The sequence below is a fragment of the Mus caroli genome, unplaced genomic scaffold, assembly GCF_978045245.1.
Source record: "Mus caroli unplaced genomic scaffold, Mus_caroli_1 scaffold_10, whole genome shotgun sequence".
Taxonomy (NCBI): domain Eukaryota; kingdom Metazoa; phylum Chordata; class Mammalia; order Rodentia; family Muridae; genus Mus; species Mus caroli.
Window position 1 is genome coordinate 67,968,402 of NW_028227265.1, and position 18,364 is coordinate 67,986,765.

The following is an 18,364-nucleotide window of genomic DNA, read 5'->3' on the forward strand; positions in this document are numbered from 1 at the left end:
ATGACACAAAGATTTTTTTAATATTTTAAATCTTAGGCCTTCTAGTTAGGGCAGTCTCCCAGAAAGCTATCTAACTTAATCGGACACTATATCCCATCACGTGCCTAGCTCTACCTCTCTGTTACACTCTGGTCCCTCAGTTTGCCTCCTTGTCTGCTGGTGAATCTCTGAGTCTCATTTCTTCTCCCAGCATCCTTCTGTTCTGCCCTCTACTTTCTGCCCAGCTATTGGCTGTCAGACCTTTATTATAGCCAATCAGATACAACTGTAGATTGCCTCTAGGCTAGAGAAGAATAACAAAACCAAGATCCTGACAGCATTTAGCTCTTTGCTGGTAAACCACCTTCATGTGCTCATAAGCAAGTATATGCACGTGTGTGCACATTGCACATGTCTTTAATGCCAACTCTTTTCATAGACTGAGGCTGGAGAACTACAAGTTCAAGGCCAAAGCCAACCTGAACTACATGGTTAGACATGTCTCCAAATAAAAACAAAACAAGAATATTACAACTTTTAAAGATTAACATTTAAGAATCAGTGTCCACACATAAAGTGACATAGTCATGCTAATTAATTTATATCTTATCTATGGCTGGCTTCATGCTAACATGCCATCTAATAAGTATAACAGAAGTGCTTCAGCCACAAAGTTAAAAACTCAATACATTTATACACCCTGTCTTTTGAGAGAACCGTTTGGGAATACTTAGTATGGAGCAGACATGTACTCCCAGTACCTGAAAGTTAGGATGTGATTATTGTTACCTGTTATAATTATGTTTAATGAATGAATGAATGAATGAATGAATATACATGATGTGACTGCACATAAAGGTTGAGACAGTTTATTGAGACATAAATAAATAAATACACCATAACTGATAAACACAATACTTAATCTTTCTATTTATAGTTATTAAATGAGGGAAATCTGAGATTGTTCATTTGCCAGTGGTGGATTAGGATCACATGAATAAAGTCAGTGTACCGGTTGCCTTTTGTCATCATGACGCAAACCAGAGTCACCTGTGAAAAGCAACTCAATTGAGAAATGGACTCCATCAGATTGTCCTGTGGGCATGTCCGTCCGGGGTCATGTTCTTGTTCTATGATTGATGTGAAAACGCTTAGCCCACTGTGGGAGGTGCTCCTGAGTTGTATAAAAACGTGAGCTGAACAAGCGCGGAGAGCAAGCCAGTAAGCAGCATCCCTTCATGGTCTCTGCTTTAGCTCCCCCCTCCGGGTTCCTGCATGAGGCCCTTCCTTGGCTCCCTCCATGATGGATGGTAACCTATAAACCAAATAGACCTTTTCTTCCCAAATTGCTTCTGCTCATAGTATTGATCTCAGTAACAGAAACCAAACTAGGACAGTCAGAACTACTCATTGCTGCATTGAGACCACCGATGAACTTTGTGGTGAAGAAAGGCACACAAAACAGCCCCCTATGTGTCCACTGTGGACCCGCTGGAAGCATCCTCCTCTCCTTGTATCATTTGGTAGTAGTTGCTCACTTACAGCGAGCATGTCAGCCTACAATTACAAGCCATGCCAGGCATTGTAACCCAGCCTCTAGTTCTCAGACCTAGAAACAGAGATAAGAAGAGTGTGTGTTTAAGGCCAGGCTGAGCTACACAGTAAGACGTTACGTTGAAAACCTAAAATAAATGCTTCACGAGTTGTAAGTTGTAAGCCCACAAATATTTGGTCTTTCTTCCAATTTATAGAATAAAGAAGATTGCTATATTGGTTCATCTTAATGTTTCTTCCAATTTGTTGTTACTAGCGATATGTAAAAAAATCAGGAGAGGGGTGATTAGCACTGATGAAAATTCTGTGTTGTCTTTCAGAAAGCAAGGACACAGGTTTCCTGTGCTTCCAGCCTTCCTGCTACAAGCAACGAGTGTGTGGAGATTGCTCAAATATGTCAGAGACATCCTCCCACGACTCCTTCTATGACTCCTTATCAGACGTGCAGGAAGAGGGCAAAAGTGCTGACTTCTTTCCAGGCCTCTCTGCTTTCCTCAGTCAGGAAGAAATAAATAAAAGCCTTGACCTGGCACGCAGAGCTATAGACAACTCTGAAACTGAAGATTTTGACTCTGAGAAGGAGATCTCGCAGATTTTCAGCAAGTCTCCCATAAGCCTCTGCGAAACTCCTTCCCATGAGGAGCTGAAATCAGGCGAGCAGACTTCCTCAGAAGGACCTCCGGATAGCAGGCAAGCACCTGTTCAGCCTCTAACAGGAGATCAAGCTGAAAGGATCACTTCCCCAGGTTCAAAGAGAAAACCCGGGGTATCACCCCTGCTGGCCAGCCCCAGCTACATCAGGAGCCTCTGCAAGGCTGAAAAACGAGGTGCAAAAAATCCCAATCCAAGTTCAAAGCCCAAAACTGCCCAGCAAAGCAAGGCTGGCCCCCAGAGCCAACTGTGCGACAAGGCGGCTAGTTTCATCGAGGAACTGACATCCATATTTAGAGAAGCGGCAAAGCCAAGGAACAGAAGCCCAAATGGTGAGTCCTCATCACCAGACAGTGGGTATCTGTCTCCTAAAAATCAGCCATCAACCCTGATGAGTGCCTCAGCCAGCCAGAGCCCCACTGCAGACCAGCTAGATCAACTGGAGATGGACGCAGAAGTCAAGCAAGCCCAGAGCAGCCTTTGCTACCAGGCCCACCAGGCCTCAGAAGAGACCTTGCCACTCGCTCACCTCCCGCACCCACAGCCCCAGAAAGCCCGCCACGTGCCAACTGCACCTCGGTTCATCCAGAAGCTGAGGAGCCAAGAAGTTGCAGAAGGAAGCAGAGTTTATTTGGAGTGTAGAGTCACAGGAAACCCAACGCCCAGGGTCAGGTAAGAACTCTTATTGTGAATGTAGCGTGATTTTATTGACCTCCGGGGTGACTTCAAGGGAGACGGGAAATTTCATGGATTGTGCGTCCTGTGGTCTCTGCAGTAGATTTTCTCAAAAACCTGCTAAATCAAAAGCAGGCCAAATAGCCAACACCACTAGGTTGTCCCAGCTGGGGCAGGTTTTGTTGTCACTTGAAGAGGCAATGAGAAAAACCAGCTGTTATATAGGAGTGCAGATTTTACAGAGCCTAGGGAGTGTAAAATATCTAAATGGTTTATCCAAAGTATGGAGAAAAGTGAGTGGTTTTAGTCATGAGTCACTGAAAAAGGTAAAAAATTAACCTAAAGCTAGAGTTATCCAGAGGAACAGAGATGACAGTGTACAGAAATCAAGCATAAATAAATCCTAAAATAGACATCCAGTCTAAGGAATGGGTTAGTATGCCTTATTAATTAGAGACAAACAAACACCTGCATCTCCAAAGTGTAGCAACCAGAGTAGGCAGAATTTCTATGTAGGAGAACAATGAACCAAGTCCATAGCACAGCAGGTTGGTTTTCTATGCTTAGCCACAGGACATCGCCAAAGATGACAGCGAACTGAGTGCATACCTAGAGCCCCAAAGCACCCCACATGCCCATTATGATTCTTTTAAATTCTTCTTTCTAAGTTACAGGCTGTATACCTCCTCCCGTACAATAAACGTTTAAGAGAGGGACCTTACAGGACTTAGAGTATTGCAGGGCTTACAATCAGGGATCTTCCTCGGACTTGTCTCTTAAAACAAGAGGCTTTTGAGACTTGGTGTCTTCAACCATGAGATGAAAATGTAATAAGGAATCACATTCTATTCTATGATGTCTGAATTAAACCATATGTAAAATAATAATGCCTTGCTGTGGCCTTGTAGCTATCATTACCCAGGCTCTTCAGCATGCCTACTTTCTTAATTGCAAGTCAGGATTAGACTACAAAGATGGGCATCCATTGGGTTATTTGAATGTTTTATCCAATCTATATAAATGTTTAAAAGCAAATTCCAATAATTTAGTTTAGGAAAAGAATGAAATGGACAAGGTCAACTACACAAGGTCAAAACAGACCTCATGCGTTTTTCGTTCCTGTGTGAGCTCATGCACACGTCGCTGGCATGGATTTCTTACTTCGCAATCATTGCTTAGAATAAAGCATTGGTATTATTCACCAGCTAGTCTAACATTGTCAACTTTTACTGTAATGCTTGCTATTTTAAGAAACTGACAGCAGGGGGCGGTAAAAACCTTCTTAATGTGTTTACTCAGACACGCGGGTCTGGATTCTGCATTTATGTGTTTTCCAGAAGATTGTAATGCTTTCTTTCAGATTCTATTTTGGTTTTTTAAAACCTCTCAATTTTAGGAGCAAATAATCGGTGAGGAATATATGTATGTGCAAAACAATGTTACTGACTTTGAAACTTTATGGTTCAATTTACATTTATGTGCAAAACAGTCTCTTGCAAGTGGAACCCAGTAGCAAATGTATAACATGTCAAAACGGACTGAGAGCACTCCACTCAGCACCGAAGGACCCAATCAAATGAGCAGGCATGATTCCCTGTTAAGGTTCACTTCGTCGTTTGATAACACAGGGGGCCATCAAAATCATGCCCGGGCTTCTCGGGGACAACTGGGGACAGTAGGTTTAGACATTTAGTTAGTAGCATAGTATTATTAATTATTTCAGTGTACTGAAATCAATGACCAATGTTCATTTGACATGGTAAACAGTCATTAAATCTTTGGTAAAAAATGCTTCATTGCTCATTGTTTAGTTAACTGGCCGTTTTGTATCCTTTAGGGTTTGTTTTTGTTTTATTTTGCTTTAAGAAGAAGACTATAAATACACGAGGTCAGGGGGGATGAGGCTTGTTTTCATTCCTGTTTGAGGGATCTTGGTCATCTTGATCATGCATTTGGAAATACACCAAACTGCACGATCATTAAACTTTATTGACCACGTGAGACGTGATGGTCTTAGCAGAAAACCTTCTGTGAAGACAATTTTGTGTGAGGAAGAAAATCTTTTAATAAAAAGTGCTCACACTGGGGCATGAGAAACTGGCTCAGCCTGCATCCATTCAGGGACACTGACCTACATATTAGTGAGACCTAGTTCATCTTTGGCAGGACACCTTCTAAGGATCTAGAAGTAGTTGACTGTCTTATGGAGAGGAAGGGAGTGTCAAGGAATCTGAAGCAATCAGTGGGCAAAAGCTCAAAAGATAATGCTTGATAAACACAGAGGCGCATAGTATTGGGTGGCTGGCAGCTATCCTGGGAAGGAACAGGGTGTGCCTGGGTGGCCAACCAGAGGAAAGAATGCACTGTTGGCAGGTATGGCAGCAGGTGGCAGGATCTTGAGGTAGGGACTAGAACACAGGGAGAAACTTCACTTGTCAATAGTATAAGCCAGTGAGCAGCAAGACCTGGGTTTCAGGAGGACACAGGCGCAGCACAAGGAATACACATTCAGCTCTGACGCCATGAGGCCGACATTTAGTGACTGCATTTGTGCGGCGCCCGGATCAGGAAACAGCTTCCTACAACTGCATGGCTAGGCAACTTACTGCTAGCTTAGAGATCCTTAAATAAGGCCAAGACAGAGACTGCTCCAAAGCCCCAGGCCAGACTTGGTAGCACAAGCCTTTAATCCCAGCACTGGGAAGCAGATCTCTTTTGAGTTCAAGGCCAGACTGGTCTACATAATGAGTTTCAGGCCAGCCAGGACTATATGGTGAGTCTCTGTCTTTAAAAATCAAAACAGAAGAAAGCCCTGAGCATCACCAAACTAATAAATTAGATAAAGTAGCCCCAGATAAAAGGAGAAGTGGGAGGAACAGTAATGAGAAGGCAAACCAGTCATTTCAAGGCATTCCTACTTTAAACACAAGCACTGTCCCTACCGGTACAAATGTCACGAAGAAAATGTGAAAGCAGAGTTCTTTCCCTCCTTTATTCTTACATACCCAGAAAACAATCTCAACAGTTAAAGGAAAGAGAAGATAGATAGATAGATAGATAGATAGATAGATAGATAGATAGATAGATAGATAGACACATGCATATATAACAAATTATAATTTATATACATATGTATATTTACATACATATGTATATAATTTATATACATATGTATATAAATTATTTGTTAACAATTTTGTTTAATTTTTTCAAAATTTTTATGTATTTGTGAACATGTGTGCTTGTATTTATTTGTGTATGTCTCTCTGTAACTGTATGTGCACATGTGTGTGCAGTGGCCTCCAGAGGCCAAAAAGACATCATTGAGGACTTTGTGTGCCATCTGATAGGATGTGAACTGTAGTCCTCCTGATTGAGCCGCAAGCACTCCTAACCTCTGAGCCGTTTCTCCTGTCTCATACAAGGTGAACTGTTACATCATCTGTTGCTCCATTCATGTCCTGTTCTAATGGCCCTCCTTTTTCAGTCTTTAGAGGGGCCTAGGGGCAGGGTACCTGACACCACTCACCTTTCTTGGTCTTCTGCGTGCTCAGCCTTTGAGTGGATAACTAGTTCTTGAATGTGGGTTGGGTGCCTACCTATAAACCTAGCACTGGGAGGATAGAGGCAGAATGATCTTGATTTTTAGATCAGTCTGGACTAGACAGCAAAGTTTAGTCTCAAAACATCATGGCTTTGGTATTATAAATGGGAGTCTTCCTCCTTTTCCTTGTCTTCTTCCTCCTCATCTTCTTTCTTCTTCTTCTGAGACAGAGCCCCACTATGTAACCCTGACTGTCCTGGAACTCACTATGCAGAGCTACATAGGGCCAGACTGGCCACAAACTCACAGAGATTCACCTACCTCTGCTTCCTTAGTGCTGGGATTAAAGTGTATGCCACCAGACTTGGCCTACATTTCTGCATTTAAAAGTATTTTTAATGGAAATTTTATCTTTCAAACCACCTAAATTTAAGAGGCCCTAGATATGAAACTGTACAATAAAACACCAAGTAATAAAAAATGGTTAATTAATCACAGAGCCTAGAATGTACGTCAGGGATTTTTATTCTTTATGCGGTCTGGTCCATAAGAAGGTCCCACCACTGTCCTTATTTCTGAACTGCTGTGTCTGGCTCTCTGGCAACCTCCAGAAGTAGAAGTGAGGGGAACTTCCATCTATAAAAATCAAGGTATGGAGGAAATCATAGTCCAAATATTTTCAAAGAGATGATAGCGTGATATTTTCTATATAAAGAAATCACAGTTTTCATGGTTGTGCCTCTTTATCTTCAATCCATTAACAATCATCAGCTAACATACATGTTAAAAGAGTGTTCATATTCTCCGCATAATAGCTGTAAAGAAAGCTAAGCCTTCTAGTTAGGAGGAGTGGTCTACACACTTTCATATTCAGATCATTGTGAGGTGGATGTATACATTTATGAAAGGGAAAATACTTCCAAGCACTCAACTACCGAAGTGAAAAGGATCCAGCATCTGCTTTAATATTCCAGACACAGTTCCTCCTAACAGATGCCTACTAGGTCATCCTTATTAGCCTTGTCAAGTTTTATTTGATATATGCAATTGCAATTAATTAAATTCTTTCTTTTTATAATTAAAACTCAGCACCTTTAGTGCCTTCACAAAGTTTATGTGAACAAGACCTTGATCCTCCTCAAAAGCCAAAGCAACGAGAGTGTCCATGTGAAATCAATCCAGCCCGGTCTGTGGATATTTGCGTTCCCTCAAGAATAATCATAATAAAGCATACCACGGATATTTATCTTAGTAAGACTATCTGTATGAACTGTGATGGTTTCGGGTAATATGGCAATCATGCCATAGCCAGGAGATTATAAATGTGAAGATACAGATGGCTTAGCCCAAGATTATTCCAAGAATAGTCAACGTTGAGAATGCTACATACATATCAAAATAAAAATAATCGACAATTACATTTGGTGTTACTACAGTAGGGCACAGAGTTATACAGAATTTGGAGCCCAGTTTTAGGATAACCAGTGAGTATAAGATGTACACACATGAAACCTTTACATCACATCTCTGTGAATATCTAATGTAAAATGTCTAGACGTCCTTTCTAGAAGTTCAAGAAAAAATTATGACAGTCACCCTTGACTGCACTTGTTCTCAACCCCATCTCTGGTCCATCCAACAACTCAGTTGCTTCTCCATTTCAGATCTCTGAGTCTGATTCTTCACTCCATCACTGCGAGCATGCTCCACTTTAAGCTTCAGCCCCTGGCTCAGATACTAGCACTGCCTCTAACAGACCTCTTGGGCCTACCTTTGCTCATCTGAGTCCACATGACACTCAGCATAGTTCTTTTCAGTGAACTGTCAGCACACCACTGCATGCAGTGACTTCTTAGCTGGAACAAAGTGAAATAAAATACACTGTCCTGGCAGGTACTAATAAGGTCTTCTCTGTTTCACTTATCCCATGCTTCTTGCCATTGAAGATCCAACATCAGCCATCGTGGGACCTTACTGCACCTCCCTCATTGGAGGCCTCTGTGCCTTCTGCCCCTTCTACATGGAAAGTTCTTTCTTCGTATTTTTTCTTCAAGTATCTTTAGGGTATGGCTTTCTATATCTACTATGTTAAAAGGGGTGGGGAGGGGTCCTGGTCCCCACTACACAATTCCACTATCTGGCAGTTTTCTCCATAAACTTTTGTGACATTCCATGGGTTACTGGTTTAATTGTACTATCCATTTCCTTCAATAGAATTAAAAATCCTTGAGTATAAAGACTTACTAATTTTTTTCACTTATTAGTGTCTGGGATCTAAAATGGCACCTGACATATAACAGGTGATCAATAAATACATGTTGAATTACTCTAGGAGTAGATTCCACTTCAAGATATATATACCTGGAAGAAAATGTTGCCCTTGTATTCGCAATAAAACTGAAAAAGCTATAAAAATAAATGAACAAATTAATTCATGATATATCCATAATGAATAGATCAGAGGTGGATTTATCAGATCTAAAACTCAAAATCAAAATACCAACTAAGAGTAAGTAAGTTCAAAAAAGAACACAGTGGCTTAATTAGCAAAGTGCTTGGTTAACATGCACAAAGCCCAGGGTTTGATACCCAGCACTGGAAAATGAAGAAACATGCCAACAAACCAACAAACACACAGGCAGTGGAAGCTGGGGGGTTAATTCATAGCAAAAGGGGGATTGAGGCCAGCCTGGCCTCATGAATATATACAACTTGCATAAATAAATGTTTTCCTTAAAGTAACTTTCAAAAACAACAGAAGTAGTCAGAATACAGACTAATACACAAGAATGTCAAATGTTACATTAAAGATGACACTAGCCACAGAGACAAAGGAGCAAGGGGCTTCAGTTGTGTTCATAGTATTTTGTATCTTAAGATGTGTGAGTTGCTGTTTTTATGGGTAACATTAAAAACTACTGACTTTTTTTTTTACTATTTGTACTATCTATGCACTGATACCATGCACAATTTACTCCAGAAACCACCCAGAAGAGCCACGTACATATAACTCAGTAAAAAAAAAACATCTACCCAGCACATTCAGGGCCCTGAGTTCAGTCCCCAGCACCAGAAGAAAACTATCACAAAAAATGTCTTGATGTCTAGCAACATGAATTGGATAGAGTGGGTCTTAGCCACACACACACACACACACACACTGTTCCTTTTCAATTTAGCCAAATTAAGTCTAAAGTCTGATAAGAATTACCCATCATCGTCCCCCAGTTTCAATACCTTCCGTCCATCCTGTCATTTGGGTGAGAGCAAGCATGCAAAAGGGCAAAATCCATAGGAAGCAAATACCTACCAATATGTTGTCTCCCCCTCTACCCAGTGGAACCTAAGTTCCTTACTCTTTTGATATTATTTTTAGTCCTTTATTTTCTATATATAGACCTTTCTATGTAACAAATGTTCCCTAGAACAACAGGTTACTGTTACACTAGAACTGAAAGAGGTCCACCACAGAGTAGTGCCTTTTGGTGATGTGAAAATGGAGCCTTCTCTCTGTCTTCTCCACACACACTGGCTGTACCCAACAGATTAAAGGTATGTGGTTTGCTTGATGCTCTGTCTTCTTTCCTATACCTCTGTTCTTTCTCAACCCACTTCTCTCCAGTACCTGCCCACTTGGAAGCCTTCCTTTAAAACATTGGCTTTATTGCTATGGTAAAGGCTGTCATTGATCAGACTGTTGAATCTTTTGCTTTAGATCTTAAGAAAATGGAGTCCCTCTGTATTGCCGACCCAGGAAGTATTGGCCCTGTTTTCCAGAATTGCTGTTTCATGGTTTGATCATTTGCAGATGGCCAGTTGCTACCTCCTTTCTGGGTTTCATTTCCTCTTCCCGGGCAGCACCGCAGTGTATACCAAGCACATTCATGACATCCACAGTAAGGCTGCTCAGGCTACTATTCCAGGGAATCAAGTGTCAAGGCCTGAGAGATGGCTCAGCAAGCAAAGGCATTTACTGCCAAGGTTGATGAGACCTAAATTCAATCCTGGGACCCAAATGATGAAAGCAGAGAACCAATGGCTACAGTTTGTCCACTGGCCACCGCATGAACAATGTGGTACATGTACAGCTGTGCAGGAATGGATTCTCACATGCACACAACACTGTATAGATGATGGTCATGGTGATGATGATGGTGATGATGATGATGAAGATAAATAGATAGATAGGTAAAACATTAAATAAGTAAAAAAGCAAGCTCTGTGTCCAAGAAAAAGAAGATGTATTGGTATAGTGAGGAATTTGTTGTTGAAACTATCATTAGTGTCAATCATCAATAGCAGGAACCAAACTGGGAATTCACATCAATTTATCTTTTATTGGGCAAGTTTCCATAGTTGACAAGAACACTAATAACAACCAACCAATAAAGAAATTTACCTAAGAAATAAAGACATGTGTAAGGAATCCCTTTAGAATAAGAAATTGGCTTACAAAACAAACAAACAGAAAATGTTAGAATGGCTGGGTACAGTAGTTGTTTGTTGATTCTAGAGTGAGAGGGAAATTCCGGCTTTACCATGTATCAGATAGGGCACTTGGTAAGTTTAAGCTTCCATGCCTCAATAGCCTTCCTAGTAAAATAGAAATAATGAACTACATACTTCTAGAGTAGTGTTTAGGTCAACCAAGACAGATATAAATTTAAAATTGTGTTGGACATATAGTAATATGCTAACACATATTGACGTCTCACTTGTAAAGTTATTTTTTAATGGTTTCTTTGGAGCTGAAGAGATGGCTCAGTGGTTAGTAGTGCTTGCTGTATAGTCACAAGGACCAGAGCTGGGAGTCCTGCCAACACCTATAACTGCAATTCTGATGAGCTCAACTCTGTGTGTACAACACATATGCGCATGCACACTGGGGGCGGGGGGGATGGCGAGAAACAATGGACATACACATATAAAACATAATTCATTAATGAAATATTTTTAAAAATTCTTACTTATATTACTGTTGATTTGGCATAAGCTCCCCCATATTCTCTCTGCTCAAAAATCTTTGAACTTGTTTTCTGTCTTTAAAATCTTTTTACTGCAGTTTCCTTTTTTTAGTCCTAAGTATTCACAAGGTTATGGAGATAATGGAAAACAATGCCTCGGCATGATAGGACAAACTATAGCTTCTAAGAAGCACAAACACATGCTTGAAGGCGTTTCAGTACCCATTTTCTCAGAGTCCTAAGTGTGCATACTGGGGTCAGAATCCGCCAAGACTTCCTTGGAGTCTCTGTATATTTCTACGTTCTAGCAACTTTTACCTTACTTGGCCTTCTGTTCCGTTATGGTTGTAGGGAATGAGAATTAAATCAAAGGAAAGGTGATTTCTTCCAATCACCGCTTCCCCACCCACCCACCCCTGCCACCTAATGGTCTTCCCCATTCTCTTGCTAACCTCAGAGCTGTGAAGGTCAGCCATGTATTGTGACTCACAGTCAACTTGGAAAGCTTTCTAAACCCAGGCCTCTTGACCGTTGTTCTCTTGAGGTTCTTTAAATTATTCCTTGTTTCCTCAGCTTCTTTCCTAGGTACCTGTTAAATAGTTGCTAAAGTCAATTGAAAGTAGTTTCCCAACACTTTGTTCCTCAGTTTTGTTTTGTTTTGTTTTGTTTGTATTCCAATAATTTTAGAAAGAAGAAAACTCAAAAAAATGCTTTGAGTAACAGATACACGCTTTTCTCCATCTAGGTAGCTTGGCTTTGGTTTTGTACTGTCTTGCTTAAAGTATTATAGCAGACTGCAAAACTCTCAAAGGGAAATGAATGAGCCTATGCATATTTACCGGTATGAAATTGTTGTTTTCCAAGAACCTGACTTCGAAGTTTCAGATGCCTCCACAGCAAGCCCTGCTCAGGCTTTCAGATCCTTTCTATGACTCTGATGTAATTTCTTCACAACCCGCTCCTTCATTTGCCCAGGGCAATACCTCACTGTGGAACACACAGTGTGTGCATGTATAATTACAGCTATTACAAGCTCTCTGTAAACACCACATTCCTTTGACTTAGGAGTTACATTATAAATGTAACTGTGGCAAATAGAATTATGTCTGAAACCCAGCACAACTTGTTGTGTAAAGAAAGATGCAAAACTGTCCCTCTTGTGTTCAAGTGGCATATAGTTATAGGAATAATCTTTCCTGTTTCATTTTAGTTCTTTGAGCCAAAAATAAAATAGTAATATGTTGAATAATCTGTTGGAATAAAAGTGAACCACTAGCCACCTGTACACTGATAGGGAAATATAACTGTAAGCCTGCCCTGGCTGAAAAGTGACAAACACATGTAGAAACTCACTTTTGTTCTCTTGTGTATGAGTTCCAACAGTGTAGACTGGCTCTGTATCTCTGTGCATGTTCTCAGCAACCAGTGTCTACTGATTCTGTAGTCATCAGCCACAAAACATAAACAAGGATACCAAAGGAAATAAGGGTTCTTCCCAAGGGGATGGCATTGAACCTTGGCTGCCAGAATTGGAGAAGTGTTTCAAATGAGAGAGAAAGAAGTTTAGGGAAAGGGTCTGACAGTTGATAGAGGAGAATGTTCCAAAAAGAAGGCAGAGGGGAGAGGAATAGAAAACAGTGAAAAGAAACACATTAATAATAATAATAACCTCCCATTAGAATAAAGTGGGTTCTTTCTTTAAAAGAAAGAGCCTCAAAGTGGGCTTTATCATAAGAGATAGAGGTTATTCCAGTCTGCGTGCTGATGGCTTCTCTAAAAGCAGAAGCCTATAAATGGGTTCCTTCGTTACCCAAGACGAGATGGAGAAAGCCTGGAAAAGAAGGGCGCCATGATCCATGACTACATGGTCCTCCTGAGAAAATGTCACACCGTGTGCAGTCCCGTCAGACTTGGTAGAGTTGACAGGAGGGAGAGTTGAGGCCATCTTTACCAGTAAACACAGTTGGTGCAGCTTTGGAAAGCAGAGCAGCCAGGCCTTGCTCACTCGCTCGTGCTCACAAACAGAGCAGCAATGCCAAGAACAGAATCAGTCTGATTTGTAATCCAGCATGGTACTATTTAACTCTTGTATCCCACTGCCAGCACTTTAATTAGGAGTGCACTAGCCTATGTTGGCTAGGATCCTTTATTCTGTGTGCCAAGGGTAAGGACATCATCGTCATTGCCTGGAATGCAGTTGGGAAGGGTCATTGCAATGATGATGGCAATGAGTTCAATGGTGGCTGATAGACTTTTGCTATGAAAGACCACTGTCAATCCAACACGAGAGAGTCATTTTTATGACACAAATAACTTTAACCCTGAACAGGTAGCTAGCTATTGGAAGGAAGCAACAAGATTAAAGAAACTGCTAACTTCTGCACCATGTATAAGCGTCGTTAACACACGAGGAGTCACTGAGCGTATCAGGGCAACAGGTACCCTTCAAGTTGGCAGAAATAGTGTCAAGTGCCATGTGGGAGTGGTTAGGTAAGCAAGGAGATTCTCTATAAAATGCTGTTGGGTTGTTCCCTTAGAGACAATTTCACTGACTAAAAGAAGACACCAATTCTTTGGATGCGGTCATCTTTGTGACATCTCAACCACATGATGTCTACCCCAGATTTTAACATTTGGGTGAAATTCTTTAATATAAGTCGATTGGAGCCTATGTTGTGTCTCCTTTGTTTTACCATTTCTTAATGGAACCTGCTAATGTGCCACCTCAAATTAGAAAGCCACTAGTCTTAACTAATTATAGGGAAAACAATGGTTTATACAAGTACTCCACAGAGAAAGAACCGGTGTCATCCCTCCAGTGTGAGAGCTGTTATATTTGGATTGATTTTTTTCCAAACCCTTGCAGGTCATTGCAAGACAAATAATGAATCTGTTAACAAGGTGTGTCTGTCTCACTCCAAATCAAAGCAACTTTATAAGCACTGTATCATCTATAATATATACCTGCAAGAGTTATGTTGCCAATTAACAAAACTTACTACATGCCTAGTTCCTTTAATCTTCAAGTCTTAAAATCTGAGCATTGATTTGTCCGCTGTACTATTGCACAACGGCTTTAGCTCCTTGGAATCTGAAGGTGTGTTTCTAACAAGGTCTAAACACGGCTCTCTGCCTTCCAGCGGATTCCCACACACTTCAGGTGTCCAAACACCACATTCATGAAACACAAGGCTAGCCTTTAGCTTCCTTCCGTTCAAACCCTGCTCTGTGGCCTCAGCAGCTTCTGGACTCTAGAAGGGGTCTTCCTCGAGTTCTCAACTGTCACACATGTGTTTTTTCTCCCCTTCTTTTGATCGGTTTCTGGCTTAAAGATTTTGATAAATCAGAAAAAGATTAAGCCCAACCAAATCCTGTCTTTTATTATAGTTTGCTCTGGGTGAAGTGTGCAATTTCCTCACTCACACCCATGGAATAAACTATGATCCGACTGTAAGAGCAGTTTGTTTGTCTTCCCTCTCCTCATTGGCCTTGTGACCCTGACCTGTTTCTCTGACACATTACTTTCTTCCTCCTCCTCCTCTTCCTCCTCCTCTTCCTCCTTCTCCCCCTCCCCTCCTCCTCCTCTCCTCCTCCTTCTTCCCCCCTCCTCCTCCCTCTTTTTCCTCTGACAGGTCTGTGTACACTCCAGGTATGTTTATTGGTTTTCTTTTTCTTTACTCCAGTATAACAGATATCTGAACTAATGGCCTGTGCTTGATGCTCATGGAATTGTGAGAGGCAGCAATTAGGAGACTGGCACTGAGTGTTTTCTCAGGGTCTTCCCTACATGGATATACTTCGTCAACGGGATAGAGTAAATATATCATAGATGATCAGAACGGTAAAGGAGATGTAAGTTTGAGAGTTATAAAACTACAGGAGACCAAGGAAGGTTCCTAGAAGGGACTCAGAAAGAGACAAGGTAGAAAATTAGAAGTGGATGGCATGAAAAAAGCATTCTGAGAAGAAATGAAAAAGGCCAAGTTGGAAATAGCTGAGTGCTAGAGACCACAAATGACATCTATATCCCAAATGTTTCCAGACCAAACATGTAAGGAAAAGAAATTAGCAAGCAAGAGTTTCCCCCTTTGCCAGCCAGCCCTGGCATTAGTCTGAGCCATTCCAGAGCATGTGGTTATGTGATCATGATAACAAACATTTAATATTGATGTGGCAGCAATTATTCTGAAGGGGCATGAGTCATTTTTTAAAAGATGCTAATAGGATTAGCGTAATGAACTTGGGATTGCTTCCTTATGACTCTGCGGATGGATATCAGAGGGAATGAAGAGAGTGCCTTGTGGCATCTCTATCCATATGCCTTCATAAAGCTTTTCGTAATGGCTCAAAAAGAAAAGTCAACAAGTACCCCTTTGGATCAGGTGATACAACATTGTGTTAAGATTATTAAATCCAAATTCAGCCATATGTTATTTAATAATAGGGATGTGCTCTAAGAAGAATAATGATTTTGTTATTGTGCAAGCATCTCAGTATGTTTCCAAAATTCAGATGGCATAGTTCAATGCTGTGATGTGGCCCTGTTCTGTAGGGCCTAAAGAAACATCTACAATGGCTGTAGGGTTTTTTGGGGGGTTTTTTGTTTGTTTGTTTTAGAATGAATAGTATATCAAGTATATACAAGCTAAATTAAAACAATAAATATCAAGAGATGGATAGATATAACAAGGCATTGCCAAGTCCGGTGTGCAAAATATTCTGCAGAAATACTAAGAAACACTGTCCAGCTGGAGTCCCTAATAGAGAATCGTGGGCAAAGTAGTTGTCCCTCTTGTGGGGCTCCCAAGTGAAGGAACAAGTAACACGTATAGAAATAACATCATCAGACTGAGTACTCCCAATGTCCAGACGTGGACTGGACAAGTCAGCCAGCTGGCCTCCCCGTTGGAGAAGGCTCTCGGTGCCCTCGCACTAGTAAGCTTCCCAAGACTGAATTGCTAGTTCCTCTCTGCCATACAGTTACATGAACGGGATAAGCCTGTTGGCAATGCTTTACTGTTCGTTGTTTTAAAGGATAAAGTGTTTCCACTCTTTTTTTTTTTTTTTTTTTTTTGCCCTCCCTGTCACATAATGAGGGGTCCAGCCCCAAACAATATGCTTAGAGGACACTTTGAATCAAACAAGATCAGATCTGAAATGGGGCAGGGAGTAACGCTAGCTTCCAGAACCAGTTTCACAATGGGCTTAAACAACACACAACAATTTATCAATATAATACACATTACAGACCCCTTGATGCCATTGTAAGATATGGGGCAACATGACATGGCATGCTGTTTTGCAGTGAACTTTTTTGAAAACTTAATTTTTAATTATGTGTGTATGTGTTGGCTGTGTGTAGGTACGCGGGAGTGCTAATGCCCAAAGAGACATCAAGTCCCTTTGATTGGCTTTAGAGTAAGAGGCAGTTACAGTCACATGACAGCACAGGTTCTGGGAGCTGAAATTGGGTCCTCTGCAGGAGCAGTATTTGCTCTTAACTGTTGAGCCATCTAGTCCCACTGTGAGCTTCTAATATGTAAATATGAGAAGTAACTTGAAAAGGTGACATAATGACCAGTGATGCATCGAGTAAAGGCCACCTGAGTTCCATCCTTAAGAGTCTCCTGTTTGAAGGACAGAATGGACTCCCAAAAGATGTCCTCTGGCCTATCCATGGACAAAGCTGTACACAAACAAACATGCAAACCTAGAAATCCTGGGGTTGTAACATTTATTTATTGTGCAGGGTGCTACATTATGACAACTATAATGTCATAGGGCCATAGAAGTTCATTCCTGCATTAGTTTTATAGAACCCCATTACATCTAAGCAATCTGTCATCAAATGAGATGTTATTGGCAAATGCATGACTGTGCATCATGGCTCACTTAGGACTCTGAGACAGGAGGGCTGCACAAGTCGAAAGTCATCCTAAAATTTGTGGTAAGTTCAAAGGCACCTTTGAAACAAAACTATCAATCAATCAATCAACTAATATGAGGATCCCTAAGTTTTCTGTAACCATTTTTTGCTCCATGATATCCTGAATGATCAGCTTTCACTGGCCTCTATGAAGCTGTCTCTTACTCTTCTTGCCCTGAGAAATTCTTCTGTCTAGACTACAGCAGACATCTGTAGGCCTGTGGTTGTGCAGAGCCCTTCAGACCCTGAGCAAACCAAAGGGAGGGGAACTTGGGATATTTAGTATGTCACCTTCTTATGGACTCCCTTGACCCTCTTAGACAATACAGGTCCCCACTGTGCTTGCTAATTCACAACAGTCTCCTCACCCTTTATCCTTCTAGAAGAAAGGGTAGAAGCAATCCACTGTAACCCCCAAGCTTGCCCTGGTCGCTTATGATTTTCTTACCTTTCGAGGCTTTTAGATCTAGTCATTTTGTGCAGCCCCCATGTGTTGACCCAGTTTTGCTTGCCTCTGTGTCTAGCTGGGACTGACACTAGTGTGTCTTTCTGAGTACCCATTTCAGGGAAGAAGACGCTTCCTCGTTCTTGTAGTCCAGACACAGTGGCATGATCAATTTCTATAATGCTTTCTTTTGAAATTGTGGAGGTAATTCAGAATTTCTCATTGTCAAGTTGTGGGTTCCAATAGTATAAAGAACTAGTACTACTATTAGCAGTTGTGGTGGTGGAGGAGGAGAATGAGGAAGAGGAGTAGGAAAGGGGAGATGACATTGATGGTAAAAATCCCCAAAGGCCTTTGATGTCTCTTGTTGTTAGATATTTGAGAACTACTAGTTCTTATCATGGTTTGTCCAGCCCCCCACTAATAAAGACAGAGTCCTCTTGATTTATTTAATCAGCTTTAGCACAATCACTGGCTGATGACCCATAAATTAGTTTTCTATGCTAGACTAGCTCTTTCCCAGCTGCTCTCTCCAAATGACTTGCTATTTGAGCCTCACCTGGGCAGTTTCTGCTCCATCAGCCTGTCCTCAGGGTACACTTCTCTTGGGCATATGCTCCTAGTTC

General features: G+C 41.2%; 1 protein-coding gene across 2 annotated transcripts in view; it reads left to right on the forward strand.

The window, feature by feature from the left end:
• The window catches only part of Palld (palladin, cytoskeletal associated protein), a 406,494-nt gene that overhangs the window by 40,147 nt on the left and 347,983 nt on the right, over positions 1-18,364 (forward strand). For both annotated transcript variants that reach the window (XM_021170928.3, XM_085843945.1), the window contains exon 2: positions 1,854-2,856. In XM_021170928.3, the coding sequence (XP_021026587.1) occupies positions 1,928-2,856 (929 nt within the window). In that variant the 5' untranslated portion in view covers positions 1,854-1,927. The remainder of the gene's footprint in view (positions 1-1,853; positions 2,857-18,364) is intronic.